Consider the following 20,951-nt stretch of genomic DNA (forward strand, 5'->3'; position numbering starts at 1 on the left):
CATTATGCTGCAGACACTGCATTTTTTTTTCACGAATTGAAGGTTGGCAGCAAACCTGCATCAAGTCTATTGATTTCCATTTGTCTAAAAGCATTTGCTCCCTTTGTGTCTGTACATTTTGGTAATTCTTGCAATATTTCAAATATTTTCATTATTATATGTTATGCTAACCTAACCAGTGATTGACTCATTCAAAACTCAGATGATGGTTAGCCCTTTTTAGCAATATTTTAAAATTAAGGTATGTCATTAAGGTTGATTTCTTAGACACACTACTATCACACACTTAAGTGCAAACATAATTTTTATATACATTAAGAAACCAAAAAATTAATTTGACTTGCTTTACTGCAATTATTTGCTTCATTGCAGTGGTCTGGAACCAAACACAATATCTCCGAGGTATGCCTGTAGTCACAGCTAGAACAAGTGAGAGCAATTTCTTTTAAATCTTGATTCTTGAGAGAGGAAGAGAGAGAGAGACAGAGAGAGAAAGAGAGAGAACACGTGCGGACTAGTGGGGGAGGGGCAGAGAGGGAGGGAGACACAGAATTTGAAACAAGCTCCAGGCTCTGAGCTGTCAGCACAGAGTCTTACACAGGGCTTGAACTCAGGAATGGCAAGATCATGACCTGAGCTGAAGTTGGACACTGAACCAACTGAGCCACCCAGGTGCCCCGTTTCTAATTTTCAAATCCAGTATTTGACATGATAAATTTTGCACTAAAGTGATAAAGAACTCTTGCACAAAGCAAAAAACAAAACAGGTTTAATGATTAGAACAGATGGATTAATAGGTTTATATAACCATTAACTAAGGGAAGCCCTAGAACCAGAAATAAGGATTTTAAAATTGCATGCAAAGTCTAGTTACCATAAAAACCAAAGCAATACCAAAATATCTCAGCTTCCTAGCATAGACTCCAGATCTTTCTATTTCCAACTCTTGGTAATCAAAATATGTACACTTTCGCATGCTACTGGTGGTGGAGGAATAAGGTTTGTATAGGACTACAACTATGGTTCACAGTTGGGAGGGCACATAAAGAAGTATCTTCCTCCACTTTTTTGGGCCCATCTTAAAAAAAGGCACTCCCAGAGGTTCCTAGGTTAAGAAACCTAGGTTTCTTAATTACTCACATACTCTTTACATGTAAAATTAATGGTCCACTCATTTCACAGATCTGGGAACCACAAGGCATTGGAACTGCTTCCTTAATTCATAGGCCAAAAAACTGGCTTTCTTAAGAAATGACCAAAACTTTGGAGATAAGTTAAAACACACACACACACACACACACACACACAAACACAAACACACCTCTGGGGCTTTGTTTCTTTGACAATGTAATCATATACTTAATTACCAGACTTTGGCATGCACGGCCAGACACATCACGGAACTGAAAGAGCCACCATATAACGGTGGCAGAGGGCTTTCTGGAATAATTACTCTACTTTTCTACCTTCAGCTCCCTTGTACCAATGCAACTTTGTCCTCCCATTTAATTATAATACCAAGTACTCTGAACCTGGGTTTGACCTCTCTGCTGAAAGATGTGTTAAAAAAGGATGCTTAAATAAATTACGGAGTCTTTCTCTATGATCATCAAAACAAAGAGTAATGGAAGTCTATAGCTGCCTCTGGGCAGCTTTCCACTTTTCACAGAATCTTTAGAAACAGTTTGCCTGAGGCCAAGGAGAATTTACTGGATCACTAAACCGGATTCATGTTGAGCCATATTGAAACTGCACTTGGGTAGCTAGTCTCAAGTCACACTGCACTCGGACATTTCTCGACATTTACTGCATCCACGTAGTGTGCAATTTTTGATGCTGAATCAGAGATATACGGCAATTGAAGGCTTCGCCACAAGCATCACATTCATGGGTTTCTTGGGTTTTCACCTCTGCGTGGATTTTCTGATGGTTGACAAGGCTGCGCTGTTGACTAAAACTTTTGTCACACTTCTCACACTTGTAAGGTTTCTCTCCGGTGTGTATTCGCTGATGCTGAATAAGGCCTGAGTTCCGGCTAAAGGCCTTCCCACATTCATCACATTTATGGGGTTTATTACCTGTGTGAACACCCTGATGTCGAATAAGGTTACAAAGTTGACTAAAGCTTTTGCCACACTGTCTGCATAGATAAGGTCTCTCACCAGTGTGGATTCTCTGATGTTCAATAAGAAATGAGCTCCGACTGAAGCTTTTCCCGCAAACAGTACACAGATAGGGCTTTTCACCAGTGTGGATTCTTTGATGTTGTACAAGATGAGCACTGACACTAAAAGTTTTCCCACATTCATCACATTTATAAGATTTTTCCTTGGGATAGACTTCCTGCTGTATAACAAGACTGCAGTTTGGATCAAAACTTTCCTTAGTTTCATTGTATGAATAAGTCTTCTCTCTGGTGTGGATTCTCTGATGCTGAATAAGACCTGAGCTTCTACTAAAGGCTTTTCCACATTCCTCACATTTATGGGGTTTGTCTCCTGTGTGAATTCTCTGATGACGAGTAAGGTTGCACAGTTGACTGAAGCTCTTCCCGCACTCTTTGCACTGATACGGTCTTTCACCTGTATGGATCCTCTGATGTTCAATAAGGAATGAGCTCCGACTGAAGCTTTTTCCACATTCAATACAAAGAAAAGGCTTCTCACCAGTGTGGATTTTTTGGTGTTGTATAAGGTATGTACTTAATCTAAAAGCTTTCCCACATTCACCACATTTATGGGGTCTTTCCCCAGTGTGAATTCTCTGATGTTCAACAAGTAATGAATTTCGACTAAAGCTTTTCTTACATTTGGTACAGTGATAGGGTTTCTCACCAGTGTGAGTTCTCTGATGTTCAATAAGGTGTGATTTCCAACTGAAGGCTTTCCCACAGTCACTACATTTATGGGGTTTCTCACCTGTGTGAATCCTTTGATGTTTAACAAGGCTCCTTCTCTGGCTGAAGCTCTGTTTACACTGATTACACTGATAGGGTCTCTCTCCAGTGTGGATTCTCTGATGTCTAATAAGAGTTGAGCTCACACTAAATGTTTTTCCACAATAATTACACTCATAGGGCCTTTCCCCAGTGTGAATCCTCTGATGTTCAATAACAAATGAACTTCGACTAAAACTTTTCCCACATTCGTTACATTGAAAAGGCTTCTCCCCAGTATGGACCCTTTGATGTTGAATGAAATGGGCCTTGCGGACAAATCCCTTTCCACATTCTTCACATTTATGGCATTTCTCTTCTGGGTTTGATCTCTTACGAATAATGTTAGTGCTTCCTCTGAACATCCTCTGTTCCTGGGCCAAAGATTCCCTTGGTATTTCCCATAAGAAGATTCCTCTCTGTTTATCTAACCTACCAACAAGTTCAAAGGTTTCTCTACCTATGGGATCTTGGTCAATTTCACTTTTGATTCTTGTAACTATAACACCCTGTGGTTCCACTTCTTCCTCAATCTCCTCAATTTCTTGTTTCACAGTTGGCTCCTCATCTTTATCTCTGTTTAAAACATCTAGAATAATAAACAGAAAATAGAAAGATTAGCTAGGCTCTTTGCCAGCAAGGAAAAATGCTTAGGAAAATAAGATTAAGATAAATTAATCCACTACATCTATAAAATGTGATGACTACTTCACAGTATGGTTGTAAAAATTAAGTTAGTTCATATACATAAAGCATTTAGGACCATACCTGGCAAAGAATGAGTTATATAAATATTATTATTAGCTATCTGATGAAATGTTTTTCTTGGAGAATGGGTATGAATAGCATTCTTTTTAAAGGAGCAAGCTTTTAAGTTTTTATTTTTTTAGTAATCTCTAAACCCAATGTGGGGCTCAAACTCACAACACCAAGATCAAGAGTCACATGCTCCTCTGAATGAGCCATTTGGGTGCCCAGAAAAGGGTGTTTTTTTATGAGGCAGATGGTAAGTTAGTAGGGATAAGCAGAGTTGGGAGGAAGGGCTGGTAAATCAACAGAGAATTCTGCAAGGTAAGATGGGCCAACACTGAAATAAAACAAATAGTGGTGTGATGAATTAGTCTATCAAAGAAGAAAGGATGACACAGGAAGAAAATAGTAGTTTCAGAAAAATCTGGGATGAGACAACATTGCTGGAATATGAGTAGACCAAATAACTGACAGAAAGGAACACAAAATGATGCTGAGAAAGATAAAAGACAAAAACCAGGGAAGCAACAATTAATTCATTATTAATAATTTACTTATTGCAATCAAAAGCATGCCAGGCATTGTGTAATGATTAAGTATTCAAAGATAAGACATGAAACTTCCTACCAAATAAAATGAATGACAAGTATACTGGGGAAAGAAGATAAAATGATAAAATATTATGTAAAGTAATTCCTGTATCAAGAGACAAAATAGCTTTAAAAAAATGGATTGGAGTGACATGGAGTCTACAATATAGAATGACAAAAATAAATACAAGGGAACACAGTCAAGATTAATGAAAGAAACAGAGAAAAGCAGTCTGTGGTAACCTCACCTACCATAAATCATCCCACATTCTTCAAGTGTACATGATTCTCACTCTTCCAAAGATGTAAGAGCCAAGTAGGAACCATCTGGTTCCAACTGAGAGTCTCTAAGACATATAAGAAATGAAACTCTTGCATGTGTTAAGGAAAGACAACATAATGGTCTATGATGTAAACAGAGTGGGATATAGAACACTTAAGTCTGCCTCTGATGTCTTTCCTCATTTTCTCTCTTGCTTTTTGCTGGATATCCGATTCCATATGTTCTGTTGATCACTACCAAAAATATATTTGGCCCTAAACAGTTTCCTTTTTTAGACTTCCTATTTTCTCTCAATTTCCTAATCTTCTACCTTTGGAGTAATCTCTATATTTTCTTTTCACTCATTTTATTATTATTTTTAATGTTTATTTTTGAGAGAGAGAGAGAGACTGAGTGTGAGCAGAGGAGAGGCAGAGAGAGAGAGACACAGAATCTGAAGCAGGCTCCAGGCTCTGACTTGCCAGCATAGAGCATGGCATGGGGCTCAAACTCACAAACTGGGAGATCATGACCTGAGCCAAAGTCAGATGCTCAATAGACTGAGTCACCCAGGTGCCCCACTTTTCACTCACTTTAAACCAGTCATTAAGTTATTTTATTCCAAAAAGCCTTCCCTTATTCACCTAAGAAACTAGTACAAACTTTATTTCTGCTTATACTACTTATAGTGTTCTCTCTCAAAATCACTTCACTTGGACTGGTTGTTTTTTTTTTTTTTTTACATTTATTTTTATTGAGAGACTGAGAGAGACAGAGCACAAATGGGGAAGGGGCAGAGAGAGAAGGAGACATAGAATCCGAAGCAGGCTCCAGGCTCTGAGAAAGCTGTCAGCACAGAGCCCGAGCCAGGCCTTAACTCGCAAACTTCAAGATCATGACCTAAGCTGAGGTTGGTTGCTCAACCGATTGAGCCACCCAGGCACCCCTGGATGGCTTTTACACAATGGAAAAGGAGCAAAGAACTCCCTCAACTTTCTGCCCCCTTCCTATAAAATTATCTGAATGGCACATGACAATCTAGCCCATTCCTATCCAAGGAGAATTCATCTACCTTCTCTTGATCCCATTTGTCTCTGAACACTTGGTCAGTTATTACTATTTTTTCCTCTTTCTTCCATCTGTATTCTCCATTGACCAACATACCAACATGCATACAAACATGCTCGGCATACAAATATGCCCAACTATATCTTGAACTTGAAATCTTTCTCTTCATGAAATCCAAGTTTGTGAAATAAAATTTTAACACTGTAGCTTTCCATTTCCCAACTATGTTTTCTATGTCCAATATCTTCCATTCAATCTATTCTACAACCTGCTGTGAAATCTGGCTTCTTCTTTGTCCAGCATCTAGAAAAGCTTCTTATGAAATCACCAATAACTCTTGAATAACAAATACAATGAACATTTTTCAGTCCTTACTTTGTTCAACAGCATTTGACATGTTGACTATTCCCATTGTGACACTATCCGTTTTTTGGTTTCTATGTTATTATATTTTTCTACTCCCTTTTCTACTTTTTCTTTGTCCCTTTCTAATATATTCCTTTATGTATTTCTCTTCCTTTATCAATTGTTGATTGACAAGGTTACTGTTACTAATGTCTACATTCTTTTTTTTTTTTAATTTATTTATCTTGAGAGAGAGACAGACAGACACACAGACAGACACAGAATCCCAAGTGGGCTCTGCACTGTCATCGAAAAGCCCATGGGAGGGCTCAGTCTTATAAACTGTGAGATCTTGACTTGAGCCAAAATCAAGAGTTGGATGCTTAACTGACTGGGCCACTCAGGTGCCCCACCATGTTTACATTCTTACTTGCTCTATATTCACACTCCAGATATTGCCACTTACATGCTTCAAAAAGGGCACACAATTAACATGATCCTCATCATCTGCTGTCATGTAGGTCTCTACTTCTAATCATCTCTTGATGGGCATCCTCATCCATTACCCAAAGTAGAAAATCATCCTAGATTTCTCCATTTTTCTTTTTGTTACACAATCACCACAATCAAGGATTCTACTCCCTAGCACCTACTTTTTTTCCACGTTTTCCCTGGATTATGCAAAAGCCATCCAATAATCCTTCTCTAGTCTTTAAGCTGCCCCCACACTACATCTACTTCACTGCATCCAGAGAGATGTACATGAAGTTGAATTCCAGTCGCAATACCATCTGTAGGTTTACTAGTATTCTATCACCTCTACAATCAAATCAAAGCTCTTTACACTATACTTGGCGCTCTTATGACAGGTTCTCCAAACCTTATGTCACCCTCCTACCTACTTTCTCACAATGGAATTGGAAAAATTGCTTATGTTAATGTTTTATACCATTTCTTTGCATATCTCGTTTACAAAATGTCCCCTCGCACTGTTTACCTGGCAAACTCTTGGTTGCTCTTGAAGACTCAACTTAAAGCAACAGTTCCTCTACAAAGCCTTCACTATGTCCACTAGACAGAGTTAGGTGTTCTGTTTTTATCACTAGTTCTCATCCATAGCTGCATTATAGCTATTATTGCACCGCACTTAACTGTTTGTGTTTGTCTCTTCTATGGGTTTGTAAATTCTTTGTGAGAAGGGGAAGTCTCTTTTAACGTTTACCCAGTGGATACTGTTTCAGGGGTTTTACTCAAAGGAATAAGAAGAATTCTTATTTGCAGACAATGTAAATGTCTACCTAAAATTTCTAGAAGAATTAAGTGAAATATAATAACAAAATGAAGACTAAGCTATAAAATAAATACTGGTATTTGCCACCAAGGATAACCAGTTGGGAAATATTACAGAAAAATAAAATAGGCTTTTCCTGATAACAAAAACCATAATACCTAGGAATAAATCTTACAAGAACTGTAAGAGATCTATAGAGATAAACCATTAAATTTTTCTCAAAGACATAAGACAGACAGAGTCAACCAAATTGCTAAAGAGACTCAATATTATAAGGATCTTAATTCTCCCCAAAACAATTTTTGAACCCAACTGTATGCCAATCAAAATCTTATGAACTAATTAAAAGTTCAATGAATATAAATTTCAAGTGGAAGAATGCAGAAAACTAGTTAAGTGTATCCTGAAAAAGAATATGAGAGAATGATTTATCATGCCAGACATAAAATGCAATAGCTTGCTAAAGTAAATAAAATAGAGAGGCTCTGGCGTAAAAATAAATAGGTCAAAAAGACAGGTAAAGAAAACAAGTGACTTCAGGCTTCTACACAGAGCAGTACAGAAAGGACTATTTGTTACACCTTCTGAGATCTCTGCCATACTTGTATTCTATGTTCCCATCTTGTGATCATAGCTGATTTGTCTAGAGTAGACCGATGACTCAAAGTGCATCTCTCCCAGGAATTTGGAATTAAAAATGAGATAGGCAGTTATTCTGAACATGACAGATAGAATCACAACCTATCAACTCCTAAGCGATACGGACAAAAGCATGTGGATATAAGGAGGAAAGACCAGTTTACCAAGGAGAAAGAAACAAAACGCAAAGAGTTAATCACTGACTTCCTGAGCAATCCAATTTCTGGGTTTAGTCCTTTTCTGACATCTAGTTGCAATCATGCTCATACATTCTGTGAACCACCTCTGTCCCTACAGTAAGTTCTTTTGTTGGCTCACGCTCGTTTGAGTTGATTCCTATATAATCTTTAATCAGTTTTAATAATATGGTAGCTGAGGAGAGAGAGAAAAAGGAAATGGTAAAGTAGAAGTGGCTAAACTTTAGGAGAGAACAAGAGTTACCACACATTTTCTAAAAAGGGCCAGCAATAAATATTTTTAGCTTTCTGAGCTAAAAATAGTGTCTGTTGCAACTATTCAACTCTGCCACTATAGCGTGAAAGTAGTATTAGATAATACACAAAGGAATGGACATGTCCATGTTCCAGCAAAACTTTATAAAAACAGACAGTGCCAGATTTGACCTGTGGACCATAGTTGCTAACCCCAATATCCAAAAGAGTATAAAAGGAACAGTTTTCTTGGTAAAAGAATGACAGAATGGGGAGGAATTTGCATTCTTAGGGCTAGCACAGTGCTTTAACTATGCACTGAATGGATGAGTAGTTGAACAGATCATTGAGAAGAGACTACAATGAAAGAAGAGAAGCAATGAGATTTAAGGTCATACAGGTACAGCAAATCCCGATTCTGTCAAGGTCCTATACAGCTCACATACACTGGCAAGAAGTCATTAAAATTGAAAAAGTCCAGTTCATTTGAAAGAACTGAGGTGGAGCTGTCAGCTGTATTATCAACGTAGTTACTGAAGTTTTTAAATAAAAATCAGCATGGGAAGGAAAGGTATTGAATAAAGGAGCAAAATTAAAGCCGGAAGGCATTAATATGTATTAAGTAAGGCAGCAAGATGAAGTACAGGAAAACACTACATTTAGAAAAGTTAAGTAATTGTGATTTTTCATCAAGGGAGTGGAGACAGAGTCTATAGATGAAGATGAAAAGATTGTGGAGGGAGAAAGAACTGCTAAAAAGCTGTAGTTCAGCTAAAATGAGAGCCTGAAAGTAGCTCACAGATGGGCTCACTGTCATGCCTTCCTCCATATGGTACTCACATTTACAGTAGTAGGGACAGGCAAGGCGGGGCATTTGCCTGGTTCTTTCAACCAGGATACCATATGTGTGGATAAAGCTGGCGGTGACTCAGAGACACCATGGCATACTGGGAGAAAAAAAATCAGCAGCTGATCTGGCTGGAGACTGAATTGGTATGCAGGAAATAATAGATGATGCTAGAAAGCTAGGCAGGGGCTATTTAGAGAGGCCCTAGTAGGTAGGATAAGAAATTAAGATTTTTATCCTTTAAGCTATCAGAAATCAGAAGTTGTAAGCAGTTAACTAACAAAATCATTCTGGTGGCAGTGAATAGAATGTATTAAAAGGGAGTTGGAGGCAAGGGGCTAGTTTATGGGCTAATGCAATAATCTGTTCAAGAGGTGCTGAGTCTTTTTTTTTAAAATTTTTTAATGTTTGTTCATTCATTCATTTATTTATTTATTTTAATTTTTGAGAGACAGAGAGACAGTGCAAGCAGGGGAGGGTCAGGGAGAGAGGGAGACACAGAATTTGAAGCAGGCTCCAGGCTCTGAGCTAGCTGTCAGCACAGAGCCTGATGTGGGGCTCGAACCCACAAACCGTGAGATCACGACCTGAGCCGAAGCCAGACTCTTAACCAACTGAGTCACCCAGGCACCCCAATGTTTATTTATTTTTGACAGTGAGAGCGAGAGAGCGTGCACGTGCAAGCAGTGGAAGGGCAGAGGGAGAGGAAGACACAGAATCTGAAGCAGGCTCCAGGCTCCAAGCTATCAGCACAGAGCCTGCTGTGGGGCTCAAACCCATGAACCACAAGATCATGACCAGAGCAGAAGTCAGACACTTAACTGGCTGAGCCACCCAGGCATCCCAAGAGGTATTAAGTCTTAAGTATAGTTATTCAGTTATACAAATATTTAAAAGCATATAATATATACCCAGATCTGTGCTAAGTGCTGGAGAAGTCAAATGAAAAAATATTTACTATCCTCATGGAGACCAGTCTGGTTAGAGAAATAATATAAACGGTGACTAGAGTACAGTCATTTGATAAACTGACTGTAAACTGTACATACAGTTGAGAAATTCAACAGAAGTGCATACATGGCAGCACAGAGAAAGGAGTACTTAATTCTGAAGAATTAAGGTCCTTGAGATCGTAATGGATTATTTGAGATTTGCCAGGTGTGAGTTTTTTATGTGGTCTTCAAAAGGAGATGACAAAGATTTTGAAATTCTTAGAGAAGACAATAAGTACGATGATGATAGGAATCAACATTTATATTATACTTAGTACATGCTAACCAGTGTCCTAAGTACTTTACATATATTAACTCAGTTAATGCTCACAGTAACCCTAAGAGGTAAGTGCTATTATTATTGCCATTTGGTAAAAAAAGGAACAGGCACGAAAAGGTTATATAATTCACCCATGGTCACAAGGCTTGTAAGTGGTGGAACCAGGAGTTTCACTTAGGCAGTTAGGCTCCAACTGCTTCTCTTAGGTAGAGACAAAGATTTGGGACTTATCACAGTGGTAGGTGATGACCTGACTGTAGATAAGGTTCACCAAAGAAAGCATACAGATGGAAAGGAAGTCTGAGAATGCAAGGCAATAGAAGAAAGCAATAAAGAACTTCAAATATAGAGAGAGGTGAAATAAAATAAGGTCCAAGAGTCTGTTCCATTTGACAATTAGGCTATTAAAGTCTAATGTTAAACAATTTAATGGGAATGGTAGAGGCAAGAAAAGGGGCTTAGACATAATGCAAGGGTAAGTAAGAACACACATTACTCTTACAAAAACTGGGCTATGAAGTGAACGAGGAGGTTACAGGCTCTCCGGACAAAGGACAGCCACCCCGTACCCCACTATCCCCAACTGGAAGAGTCATAAACATACATATCACCAAAATAAAGGTACCAGGGGAGAAGGAATAGAGACTGAAGTTGTAAGGGGAGAGGGGGAAGCCTATTGATGGATAAGTTCTTGGAGAAGTAAAGAAATAAAAGAGACTTAAGCATGCTCATGAAGGGCAGAAAGTTAGAGTTCATGTTCAGTGGCCTCCATCTTCTCTGTGAAAAAGAAAGTGAGGTCCACTACTGAGTAATGGACCCAAGGAAAACTTTTTAAGCCTTTGGTAGTCAGTAAAGAGAAGAGACTGAGGAAATCAATGATAAAAAATTGGCTGAGACGTGAAAACCCAATGGAGACTAGAAGAAAAGTCATGCATATCTACAGGGCATCAATCCTTTCAGTTAAAGAATTTCTCCTGCTGTGTTTAGCAACTCAGGTAGGAGAAGAAGCCATTTTTATAACCAATACAGAATTTGAAGTTTGCAGAATGAGGGAAGCACAATGACAAGGTGGCAGGAGAGCTGGTGATAATTCATATGTAGGTCCATGAATTAAGATGAAGAGGGGAAGTTAGAAGAGGACTGATAATCTGGGAGGAAAAAGGAGAAATCAAGGAACAAGCAGCATGATTGTGTAGCAGTAGGTTTAGGAGGAAAGGAGTAGAAGAGGTAGAACAGTAAGAGATTGTAGTAAGCTCCACACGGGCAGAGATCATGTCTGTTTTAGCCACCCCTGTTTAGTTATGGTCTAAAATAGTCATAATGCCTGAATAATTTTCAAAGACTAAGATATGGGGGCTTACAATTTGCCTGCCTTGACAAAATTGAAGGTTTGACCACTGATGTGAATTGCTGAACAGAATAGGAAAGCAAGGTTCCTAAAGACAACACGGTCAAGATCTAGGAAGGCTTAAATAATGACTGGATCATTGATGGCATACGATAGCATACAGAAGATTCTGAAATGTGACAAAATCTATGTGTGACAGGCCAAAAAATGTTGACAGGTAACAGTGGAAAATAATTGAGTGGGTAGAGCAAGACTGCTGAAGCCTCCAAGGAGATTTTGTTTGAAGGGTTAAACTAATGCTTCGGAAACAGCACTGAAAAGCCAGAAGAATGGTAACTTCTCCCTTTCCAGCCTTGAGACAACGGATAGGGAAAAAAGAGGATGTGGGAGAATAAGCAGCCTCAGCCAGAGAAGTGGTGTCCTTGGGAAAGTGCCAGTTTCCAGTTCAGGCCAGGAGGGGTAAGGAACATTATGTGAAGAAGAACAGGGCCTCCAGAAGGCAGAGTGAAAAGGGGTGGGAGGAAAGCAGTGGGAGGATGAGCCAGGAGGGAAAGTACAGAGCAATATGGGAATGAGATTATGAAGATAAGAAGCCAGAAAGGCTTGTATTTTGGTTATTGCAAGGACAGGAGGGACAAAGAGTCATGGAAACAATTAATGGCTGAAATGTTTGAACCTGAACTTTGGAACAAAGCGGTTTGGGTACTGGTAATTGTCCAAGGGTTCTCAGAGTCTGATTTCTCACAGCCTCTTAGATATTTTCATCAGAGGAACAGAAGATTCTTACCCAGTGAGACCAGGTTTCCATAGTTCTCCATCATGACATCTTTATACAGGCTTCTCTGAGCTGGATCCAGATAATCCCACTCCTCCTGGGTAAAAAACACAGCCACATCCTCAAATGTCAGCAACCCCTGAAATAGTACGATTTCTGTAGTCAGTTCTTGTTGTCTCAAGGACAATTCTACCACTGAGAGTAGCAGAAGCAATCACTTATCAGAGCTGGGTAGGCCAGGAGGAACATGATTACCAAGAGTTCCAAACGGGCCCAATTCTGTATCAGACAAGCACCTCCAACTAGAGGGCAACTGAACTGGGTCCTGGTCGTGAGTAGTGATGCTGCATTTCTGGTTGAATACTTATACCCTAACACTTTCATTTAAGTAAGCTGCCCCAAGGCCTCCCCAAGTTTCCTGCCTGGCTCCATCCAACTCTGTTAGCACTGGCTTGAGACCCTGTTCAATTCAATTGCAGGAAGTTCTCTAAGCGTCTACCTGGAGTCCTAGCATCGTGACAGGCGCACAACACACAGGGGAGGGTCAAAAATAGTGCCTCATCTGCAAGAACTCACAAACGAGAGCGCTTGTTTGGGGCATTACTAAATTTCTTCGGCTGATTTATCAAGTCGTTCTTGAAACGAAGGGCCAAGTGGGCGATTTCGTTGCGAGGCGCAATCCAGACCACTATGGGGTAGTTCCTTGCACAGAGCTGGCCGTGAAGACAACGGTCGCGGGGGGTTGGCGGGGGTGGGTGGCGCGGCCTAGCTCCAGTAGTGGCCAGAGAACAGGGATACCCAGAGGGGCGACTTACCTTTGGCTCCGGCGGGGGGCTCGGGGAGGCCATCTCCAGGACAGAAAATCAGGACGGGAACCCGGGAGAGCCGCACGGAAAGGAGCCTCTCGTGAGGCCTACCCCGCCGTTGGAAATTAGGCCCCACGAAGGCGAGGCCTCCAGGCTGGGTCTGGCCAGGTCCCGCCTCGGTCCCACAGCGGTCACGACCCCAGCAGCATAGCAGACGCACTACTTGGCCGTCCCCCAACCCCAAATTCCCTCCCCTCCAAGCTGCGCAGCCTTCCAGGCCTCGCCAGAGCCTCCGCCCAGTTGCCAGTTCCTCCTCCTTTCAGCCAAGGAGAGCTGTGACCGCCCGCCCCCGGACCAGAAGGCGTCACCCGGAACCTTCCCGGGACGTCCCCCAACTACAACTCCCGTCATGCTCTGAGAGAGCGCCTCAGTCCAGCCTCCTCAGGCAATGGCTGTCGGACTACATGTTCCGGCGTGCAAAGCGGGAGGGAGCCTCTGGAGAGGCTTAACGGGAAAAAGGCAACATCTACCACTAAGCTTACATGTGATTGGTTAGTCTTGGAGAGTCACTGCGGGCGAGGGGCAGAGCCCTAGCCGGTAACTCTCCTCCGAGATGGCGGCGCTGTCAGTGTCTGGCGTTACCAGAAGAGGCCTCACGTGGATAGTCTTAGGGGCACCACGCAGAGAATTTTGGTCTCGATTCAGGTAAAGCGGAAGGTTAGATGATGGGTCTCGTTCAGGGAAAGTGAGAGAAACTGAGGAGGATGAAAGGACGAATTCAAAAGTTGGGAGTCATGCTATTTAGACGTGACCCTGGTCCTGCGCCTGAGCTGGGATGGGACGAGAAACCACGTTAGGTTCTGAGTTCAGAGGCTGCAGCGCGGGTCTCTGAGTGACGGGGCCCAGTCTTGGCCTCAGTTTTCTCATCTTATAATGGAAATACCGCCCTCTTTCCCTTCCATTTCACTCAATAATTTAGTAAGCAAACAGTACTGACCGAGTGTTTCAGGCACTGACTCTAGAGTCTCTGGGACACAAATAGCTCGTTTGAAACGAGTGACATGGAAGATGAATGTGAAAGTGCTCGGTAAACCAAATGCATTTGCGCGATTTCTTCACCTCCTAGATTCAAAAATGAGATGAGGCCTCCTCATTTTGTTGATTCATCAACAGATCGTAAATGCCTGCGCTGGCCCTGCATTTTCCTAAGTAGGTTAGAGCAGCGGAAACAGCCCCTTCTCAGAGCTTAAGCACTCTGGCATATGGGGAAACCAATTATTTTGCTAAAAGCAAGTAAATGGCAGGGCTGGAACCAGAACCCGGGTCTTCGACTCTCTGTCTACTGCTTCTCCCACTGCATCACGTGGAGTGTTTTGAAGGCAAATCCGTTTGGCTCATAGTGCTGGGGTATCAAAGCGTGTGCGAACCTCAGGAGCCATTCATGCCCTCAGGTTTCAAGGAAAAGCTCCTACCGTCCGCGGGGACTTTGGTCATCAGTTCTTGGATTTATTTGCTTCCCCTCTTTTTTGGTCAGTATTCTTAACCTCACATCTCCTTCAAGTTTGTTTCATTCACTCATTCAAAACAAATATATAGAGTGTCTACTATATGCCAGGTGTCTAGGTGTTAGGGATATGGCTGTTAGTAAGTCAGACCAACTCTCTTCATAGAGCATATGTTTGATGGAGGGGGAAAAAATCCAACGTGGGATATAATTTCAGAAAGTGGTAAATTATGAAGAAAACTAGAGCAGTATACGAGATTACTGAGATGGAAGGAAAGGATCACATTTCATTCTGATGAAGTGTGACTAGAGTCGTTTGAGGAGATAATGGGAATAGACAATTCTTTGGGAAACTGGAGAAGAACATGGGGTCTTGGAGGTGTCATTTTTCGTTAAAGATGGGAGATAATATATCATGTGCCCTGGGAACAAACTAGAAGATGGAGAGAAGTTGATAAAGAGTTGCTGCAAAAGAGGGCTAAATTGCTGGAAGAATCTTTCGGTAGGCAAAGAGAAATCCTTCTACAAACCATATTCTTGGCCAGACATAATTTCTTTCTCTCTTTCTCTCTCTCCCTCCCTGCCTCCCTCCCTCCTTCCTTTTCCCATACATCATTTATTTCTGATGCCTCCCAATTTCTGTAGGGATGACCAACCCTAGTCAGATACCAACTCCATGGAAAATAAGAGTCATGATCTGACTAATATTGCATTAAGCACTGAAAATAGTGTATTAGACAAATTTCCTCACGTTGGCCTGTGTACTCAGAAGTAGTTATTCAAGCAATTTTCAAAGGACCCCAGATCAATAAAACAGCTTTCTGTATTCAGGAGTTTATAATCTGGTACAGTGGTTCTTTTTTTTTTTTTTTTTAATTGTTTTTAATGTTTTTATTTATTTTTGATACAGAGAGAGACAGAGCATGAGAGGGGGAGGGGCAGAGAGAGAAGGAGACACAGACCGGAAGTAGGCTCCAGGCTCTGAGCTAGCTGGCAGCACAGAGCCCTATGCGGGGCTCGAACCCACGAATGTGAGATCTGACCTGAGCTGAAGCCGGAGGCTCAACCGACTGAGCCACCCAGGCGCCCCTCTGGTACAGTGGTTCTTAACCAGAGATAGTTTTGCCCATGAGGGGATATTTGGCAGTGTCCTTTGGTTATGACTGGAGCACAGGAGTGCGACTGGCGTTTACTGTGCCCTGGGGAGGGGCCAGGGATGATGCTGAGCATCTCACAATGAGCAGGATAGCCTCCTACAACAAAGTGATCTGGTCCAAAATGGCAAGTGTTTGGGCTGAGAAACCATTACCTAGTAAGAGAAATAGAATGGAAATAAAACTCCGGTAGGATGAGGTGTGCTGTGAAAGCAATCTGAAGTGCTATATTAGATCAGAGGAATGTAGAGGTATATTTGGGGAAATCAAGTAAAACTTCTTGGAAGAGAACTTCTGTTCTGGGACTTAAAGTAAGATTTCAGTAGGTGAGGATGATATTGGCATCTCCTGTGGATGTAACTTGATGTAACACGACATCAGGAAAGTGGGAAATAGAGTGTAGTGGCTTACTGTGGGGAGGGCATAGAGTGTATATAGATTAGTAGGACATGAGGCTAGAGAGGTCGATTGGGTTTGGAAACTGGGAATCCCAGACAGACGATTTACCTCTTTACTTGTTCTTGGGATTCTTAGAGCACGTAAAATCTGTAACTAGCTTTTCTTTTCTGTCTATACCAGCTCAGGTCTGCTGTAAGCTGCCAAAGGCAAGCACCTGTCTTATTTTTCTCTCTACAATGCCCGAAAGAGTAGTAAGTGTGCAAATGATTGGTTGATTTAGTTAGATGGGTAAGACCAGGGCTGGTGTTTGTCAGGTTGTCAGCTTCGTTAGTGCAGTTAACCAAAGATTCACATATTTGTTTTTGACCATTCCAGAAAAGAGAAGAAGCCAGTGGTGGCTGAGGAAGTAGAAGAAGTGAAGAAAGAGCCTGTTTTGGTGTGTCCACCCTTACGAAGCCGAACATACATACCACCCGGGGATCTCCAGAGTCGTTTGGAATCTTGTGTCAAAGAGATTTTTGGCTCCTCTAACAATTGGCAGGATGTGTCCCTGGAAGATGGCCGTCTGAAGTTCAGTTTCTTGACACGTTTAGCTGATGACTTGGGCCATGCAGTGCCCAACTCCAGGCTTCACCAGATGTGCAGGGTCAGAGATGTTCTTGATTTCTACAATGTGCCTATTCAGGATCAATCTAAGTTTGATGAACTTACCACCAGTAATCTGCCTCCCAATGTAAAAATCACTTGGGGTTACTGAGCCCTTTCAGAAGAGGAGAACATTAAGATCAGTTTGTCCTGAGCAAGGGGGCTGGTTATTAATTAGACTTTTGATACTTTACCATGTGAAATGCTATTAGACGTGTTCTGTAAACCCACTTTTTCTGTGGAAGAATGAATTATCTGTTTTACTCATCATGAATTAACAAATAAGATTTTCTTTTTTCATATTTGCTGAAACTTTTTTTTAATGGAATCAAGTCATTAATCATGTATGAAAATTTTCTTTTCTGGAGGATACTAATTAAACTTGGGTTTAAGATACAAGACTCTTATATGTTCAGAACTGGTCTTTATTCTGTATAGGAATAAAACAGTAGATCTAAAAACGGGTTTTAATCCTGCTAGGACTCTTAAACCTAAGGTGGTATTATTATGTATAGTACGTATACAAATAAGGAAACTTAGATATGTATAAAAGAAATGTAAAAATCTATGTTGTATATTACAGCAAGTTGTTTCTTTCATGTCTTTACTACACAAGTAAAAATAGTAGAAAATGATACTGTTCATTTTAGATAAATCTCTTTTGGAATTAAAGTAAATTTTTGGAAGAGTGTTGTGTGTTTTTAAACTTTTTAAAGGTGAAATTTGTGGGTTGCCTGAGTGGGTCATTCGATTAAGTGTCCAACTCTTGATCTCAGCTCAGGTCTTGATCTCAGGGCTGTGGGATCTCATGCTGAGGGTGAAGCCTACTAGAAAAAAAAAGTAAAATTTGCTTTTCTGCCTCATCATTTTCTTAATTTAAGTATTACAAATGAAAGAATATATATGCCAACTATGAAGTATTGATTTTTTTTTAAAGAGATAGGCCAGCTTCTATATCTAAATGAATATTCACTTCAAAGGAGGTATGTTTGTTTCAGACCATTTTTCTTTTCTGTAACTTTTAATTTTTTTAAATGTTTATTTATTTTTGAGATAGCACGACAGGGGAGGGGCAGAGAGAGAGGAAGACACAGAATCCAAAGCAGGATCTAGGCTGAGCTGTCAGCACAGAGCCCAATGCAGGCCTCGAACTCCCAAACCATTAGATCATGACCTGAGCCAAAGTCAGATGTTTAACCAACTGAGCCACCCAGGCGCCCCTTTTCTGTAACTTTTTCAAAGCAGCTTTGAATATCTATGGGTATCCTCTAGGGTGGTAAGTCTTTGCAGACTTTGGTGTACTCAATTTATGGAAATTACTCAAAAAGCAAGTTACCAGACACTTCTGAATTACAGATGTTAAATGAGGAAGTGATTAAATTAGGAATTATTTTTGTTTAGACTTTAGATAATGGCTAGAGAGTAATAAGAGGGAGAAGGAATTTCTTGTATTTTATCTTGACTACTAATAGTTCTGAAAGAAAAGTGACAGGTTTTAAAGGAAATTGCATTTATCCTCTTTCCCTGCGTGACTACTTTTTTTTTTTTAATGTTTTTAAATTTATTTTTGAGAGACAGAGACAGTGCGAGCAGGGGAGGGTCAGAGAGAGAGGGAAACACAGAATCTGAAGCAGGCTCCAGGCTCTGAGCTGTCAGCACAGAGCCCTACACAGGGCTCGAACCCACGAACTGAGATCATGACCTGAGGCGAAGTTGGACGCTTAACCAATTGAGCCACCCAGGCGTCTCAGGGTGACTACTTTGAAGAGGGCAAAAATCAGGTGGGTGTATAAATTCTGGCATATTAGAAAAATAAGTTATATTACAGGCATGCCCAATAAATATCTGCAGATGATCAGGTCTTTAATAACCTGTACATTAAAGAGCTTCAGAAGACTGGAGTATCAGAGCGTCTGGGGCCCTGGAGCTTAAATATCAGAGCTATTATATCCCTTCTATGTGAGAGGGTTTCAGTATGGAAATATTTGAATTTTACATACAGGATTTCATCAATTCGTTTCCCACACAACTTTTATTTATGTTCTGGAGACACAGAAAAAATGTGCAAAGGGCATGATGGAAATAATGGAAGATAAAGACAGTTTGAAAAAACAATTGGACGGGGGGCACCTGGGTGGCTCAATCGGTTGAGCCTCTGACTTCGGCTCAGGTCATGATCTCACGGTTCGTGGGTTTGAGCCCCGTGTCAGGCTCTGTGCTGACAGCTAGCTCAGAGCCTGGAGCCTGCTTCCGATTCTGTATCTCCCTCTCTCTCTCTGACCCTCCCCTGATTGTGCTATCTCTGTGTCTCAAAAATAAATTAAAAATGTTTAAAAAAATTTTTAAAAGAAAAAGAAAAAATGATTGGTTTCAAATGGACAATTGTAAAACCAGGCTTCACATGAATGTAAAGGCAGAAGAAATTACTTTGTAGACTGGAGCCATGTTTCTCAAAATCTAATGTGCATATGAATCAGGTCTCTTTAAAATGCAGATTCTTGGGGCTCCTGGGTGGCTCAGTCGTTGAGCCTCCAACTTCGGCTCAGGTCAGATCTCATGTTCATGGGTTTGAGCCCAGCCTCGGGCTCTGTGTTGACAGCTAGCTCAGAGCCTGGAGCCTGCTTCCTGTTCTGTGTCTCCTTCTCTCTCTGCCCCTCCCCCTCTCATGCTCTGTCTCTCTCTGTATCAAAAATAAATAAAAAAACATTTTAAAAATTTTTTAAAAAGTTAAAAAATAAATAAAATGCAGGTTCTTATTCCATAGGTCATGAGTGGGGCCTGAGTCTCTGTCTCCTAGGCAGTGCTGATGATGTTTGAGTAACAAGGAGACACTAGTATTGAAGTGGCAAAGTTTCATCTCTGAAGCAACAGTCCTGGAAAGTTGAGCTACTGGAGGAGATAAACTGCACATCCATCTGTAACTCTAGAGGGCATCACTGTTTTACAGTCCAAATCAAAAACTTTCCAGAAGAATGACCCTTGGTTTTCCTCAAGATAAAATTAAGTTGGCCAAACATGATATAATTATAAAAGGTTACATTTTTAAAAATTAAGTGATTGCTATATAGAAGAAGTTCTCCATTAATTTTACTTAGTTGGACCTTTGCACTCCACAAATATACTTACAAAAAGCTTGGTAATAAAATATTCAGAGTTAATAGAAATAGTCTTGCACAAACAGTATATATTTTAAGCCACATAAATAGACTTCTCCCTCTCTTTTTAATGTTGCTATGCCCAAGATTTCATTATCGTCCCCAAAACCAGAGACCACTGGGGACACCGAGTCACACATGCAAAAGCAAAGGGCTTTATTTTTACGGGCTTAGGCTGGCCGGGCCTAAACTCGGGCTCACAGACTTTACCGGCGGAGTGCATCCATGCTGAGAGCCCCGGAAAAAAGGCGGGGTAGGGCCTTTACAGGTTTGGGAAGGGGGAGTTACAGGAAATTGTGACACAGGTATAGTGACCCAATCACTATCGCCTATCAATATTGGCAGTAACTTTAACCATACATTGTTACTTTTGGTGGGAGCCAATCACAACATTTAGAGTATTGACCAATGACAGAGTGGGCCCAGGATCCTCACATAGGGCGTGACTAGCCTTCTAGGCCTGCCCTTAGAAATGTTAAGGGTGTTAGCTGGCCTTTCCTGATTGGGTGTTACAAGGGTGGTGCCTCCTTCCTTGGGCAACGTGTGCCCTTCTATTGTCTAATGATTCTGAGAAATTGACACTTAGGCCTTCAAGGTCAGAGGGAAACTTGAAGCCTGTCGTGGAGTCAGTTTGGTTCAGACCTGCATCCTTACATCGTCATTTTTTCTGTTTATAAGTACATTTTTAAAAATTTGGGAAAGACAAAAAATACCATTTCCATCTTATTGCTCAGA

The 20,951-nt window shown here is 40.9% G+C and overlaps 2 protein-coding genes across 4 annotated transcripts; one reads left to right on the forward strand and one right to left on the reverse strand.

The window, feature by feature from the left end:
- Nucleotides 1-746: 746 nt before the first annotated feature.
- On the reverse strand, nt 747-13,652 carry ZNF189 (zinc finger protein 189). Of its 3 annotated transcripts, none has more exons than XM_029920738.1 (3): nt 13,369-13,652; nt 12,566-12,647; nt 747-3,524 (listed from the first exon to the last, which is right to left on the reverse strand). In XM_029920738.1, the coding sequence occupies exons 1-3, from the start codon at nt 13,399-13,401 to the stop codon at nt 1,804-1,806; spliced, it is 1,836 nt and encodes a 611-aa protein (XP_029776598.1). In that variant the 5' UTR covers nt 13,402-13,652; the 3' UTR covers nt 747-1,803. The 3 variants fall into 3 exon arrangements, with proteins under 3 accessions (XP_029776598.1, XP_029776596.1, XP_029776597.1); XM_029920736.1 differs by having other exon boundaries at nt 12,566-12,692; XM_029920737.1 differs by having other exon boundaries at nt 12,566-12,650; nt 13,369-13,651.
- Nucleotides 13,653-13,932: 280 nt separating this feature from the next.
- On the forward strand, nt 13,933-17,747 carry MRPL50 (mitochondrial ribosomal protein L50). Its single transcript, XM_029920739.1, has 2 exons — nt 13,933-14,064; nt 16,792-17,747. Exons 1-2 carry the CDS (start codon nt 13,973-13,975, stop codon nt 17,171-17,173), a joined length of 474 nt encoding a protein of 157 aa, XP_029776599.1. The 5' UTR covers nt 13,933-13,972; the 3' UTR covers nt 17,174-17,747.
- The last annotated feature ends 3,204 nt before the right edge of the window (nt 17,748-20,951 follow it).

The sequence above is a fragment of the Suricata suricatta genome, chromosome 13 (assembly GCF_006229205.1).
Source record: "Suricata suricatta isolate VVHF042 chromosome 13, meerkat_22Aug2017_6uvM2_HiC, whole genome shotgun sequence".
Classification (NCBI taxonomy): Eukaryota; Metazoa; Chordata; class Mammalia; order Carnivora; family Herpestidae; genus Suricata; species Suricata suricatta.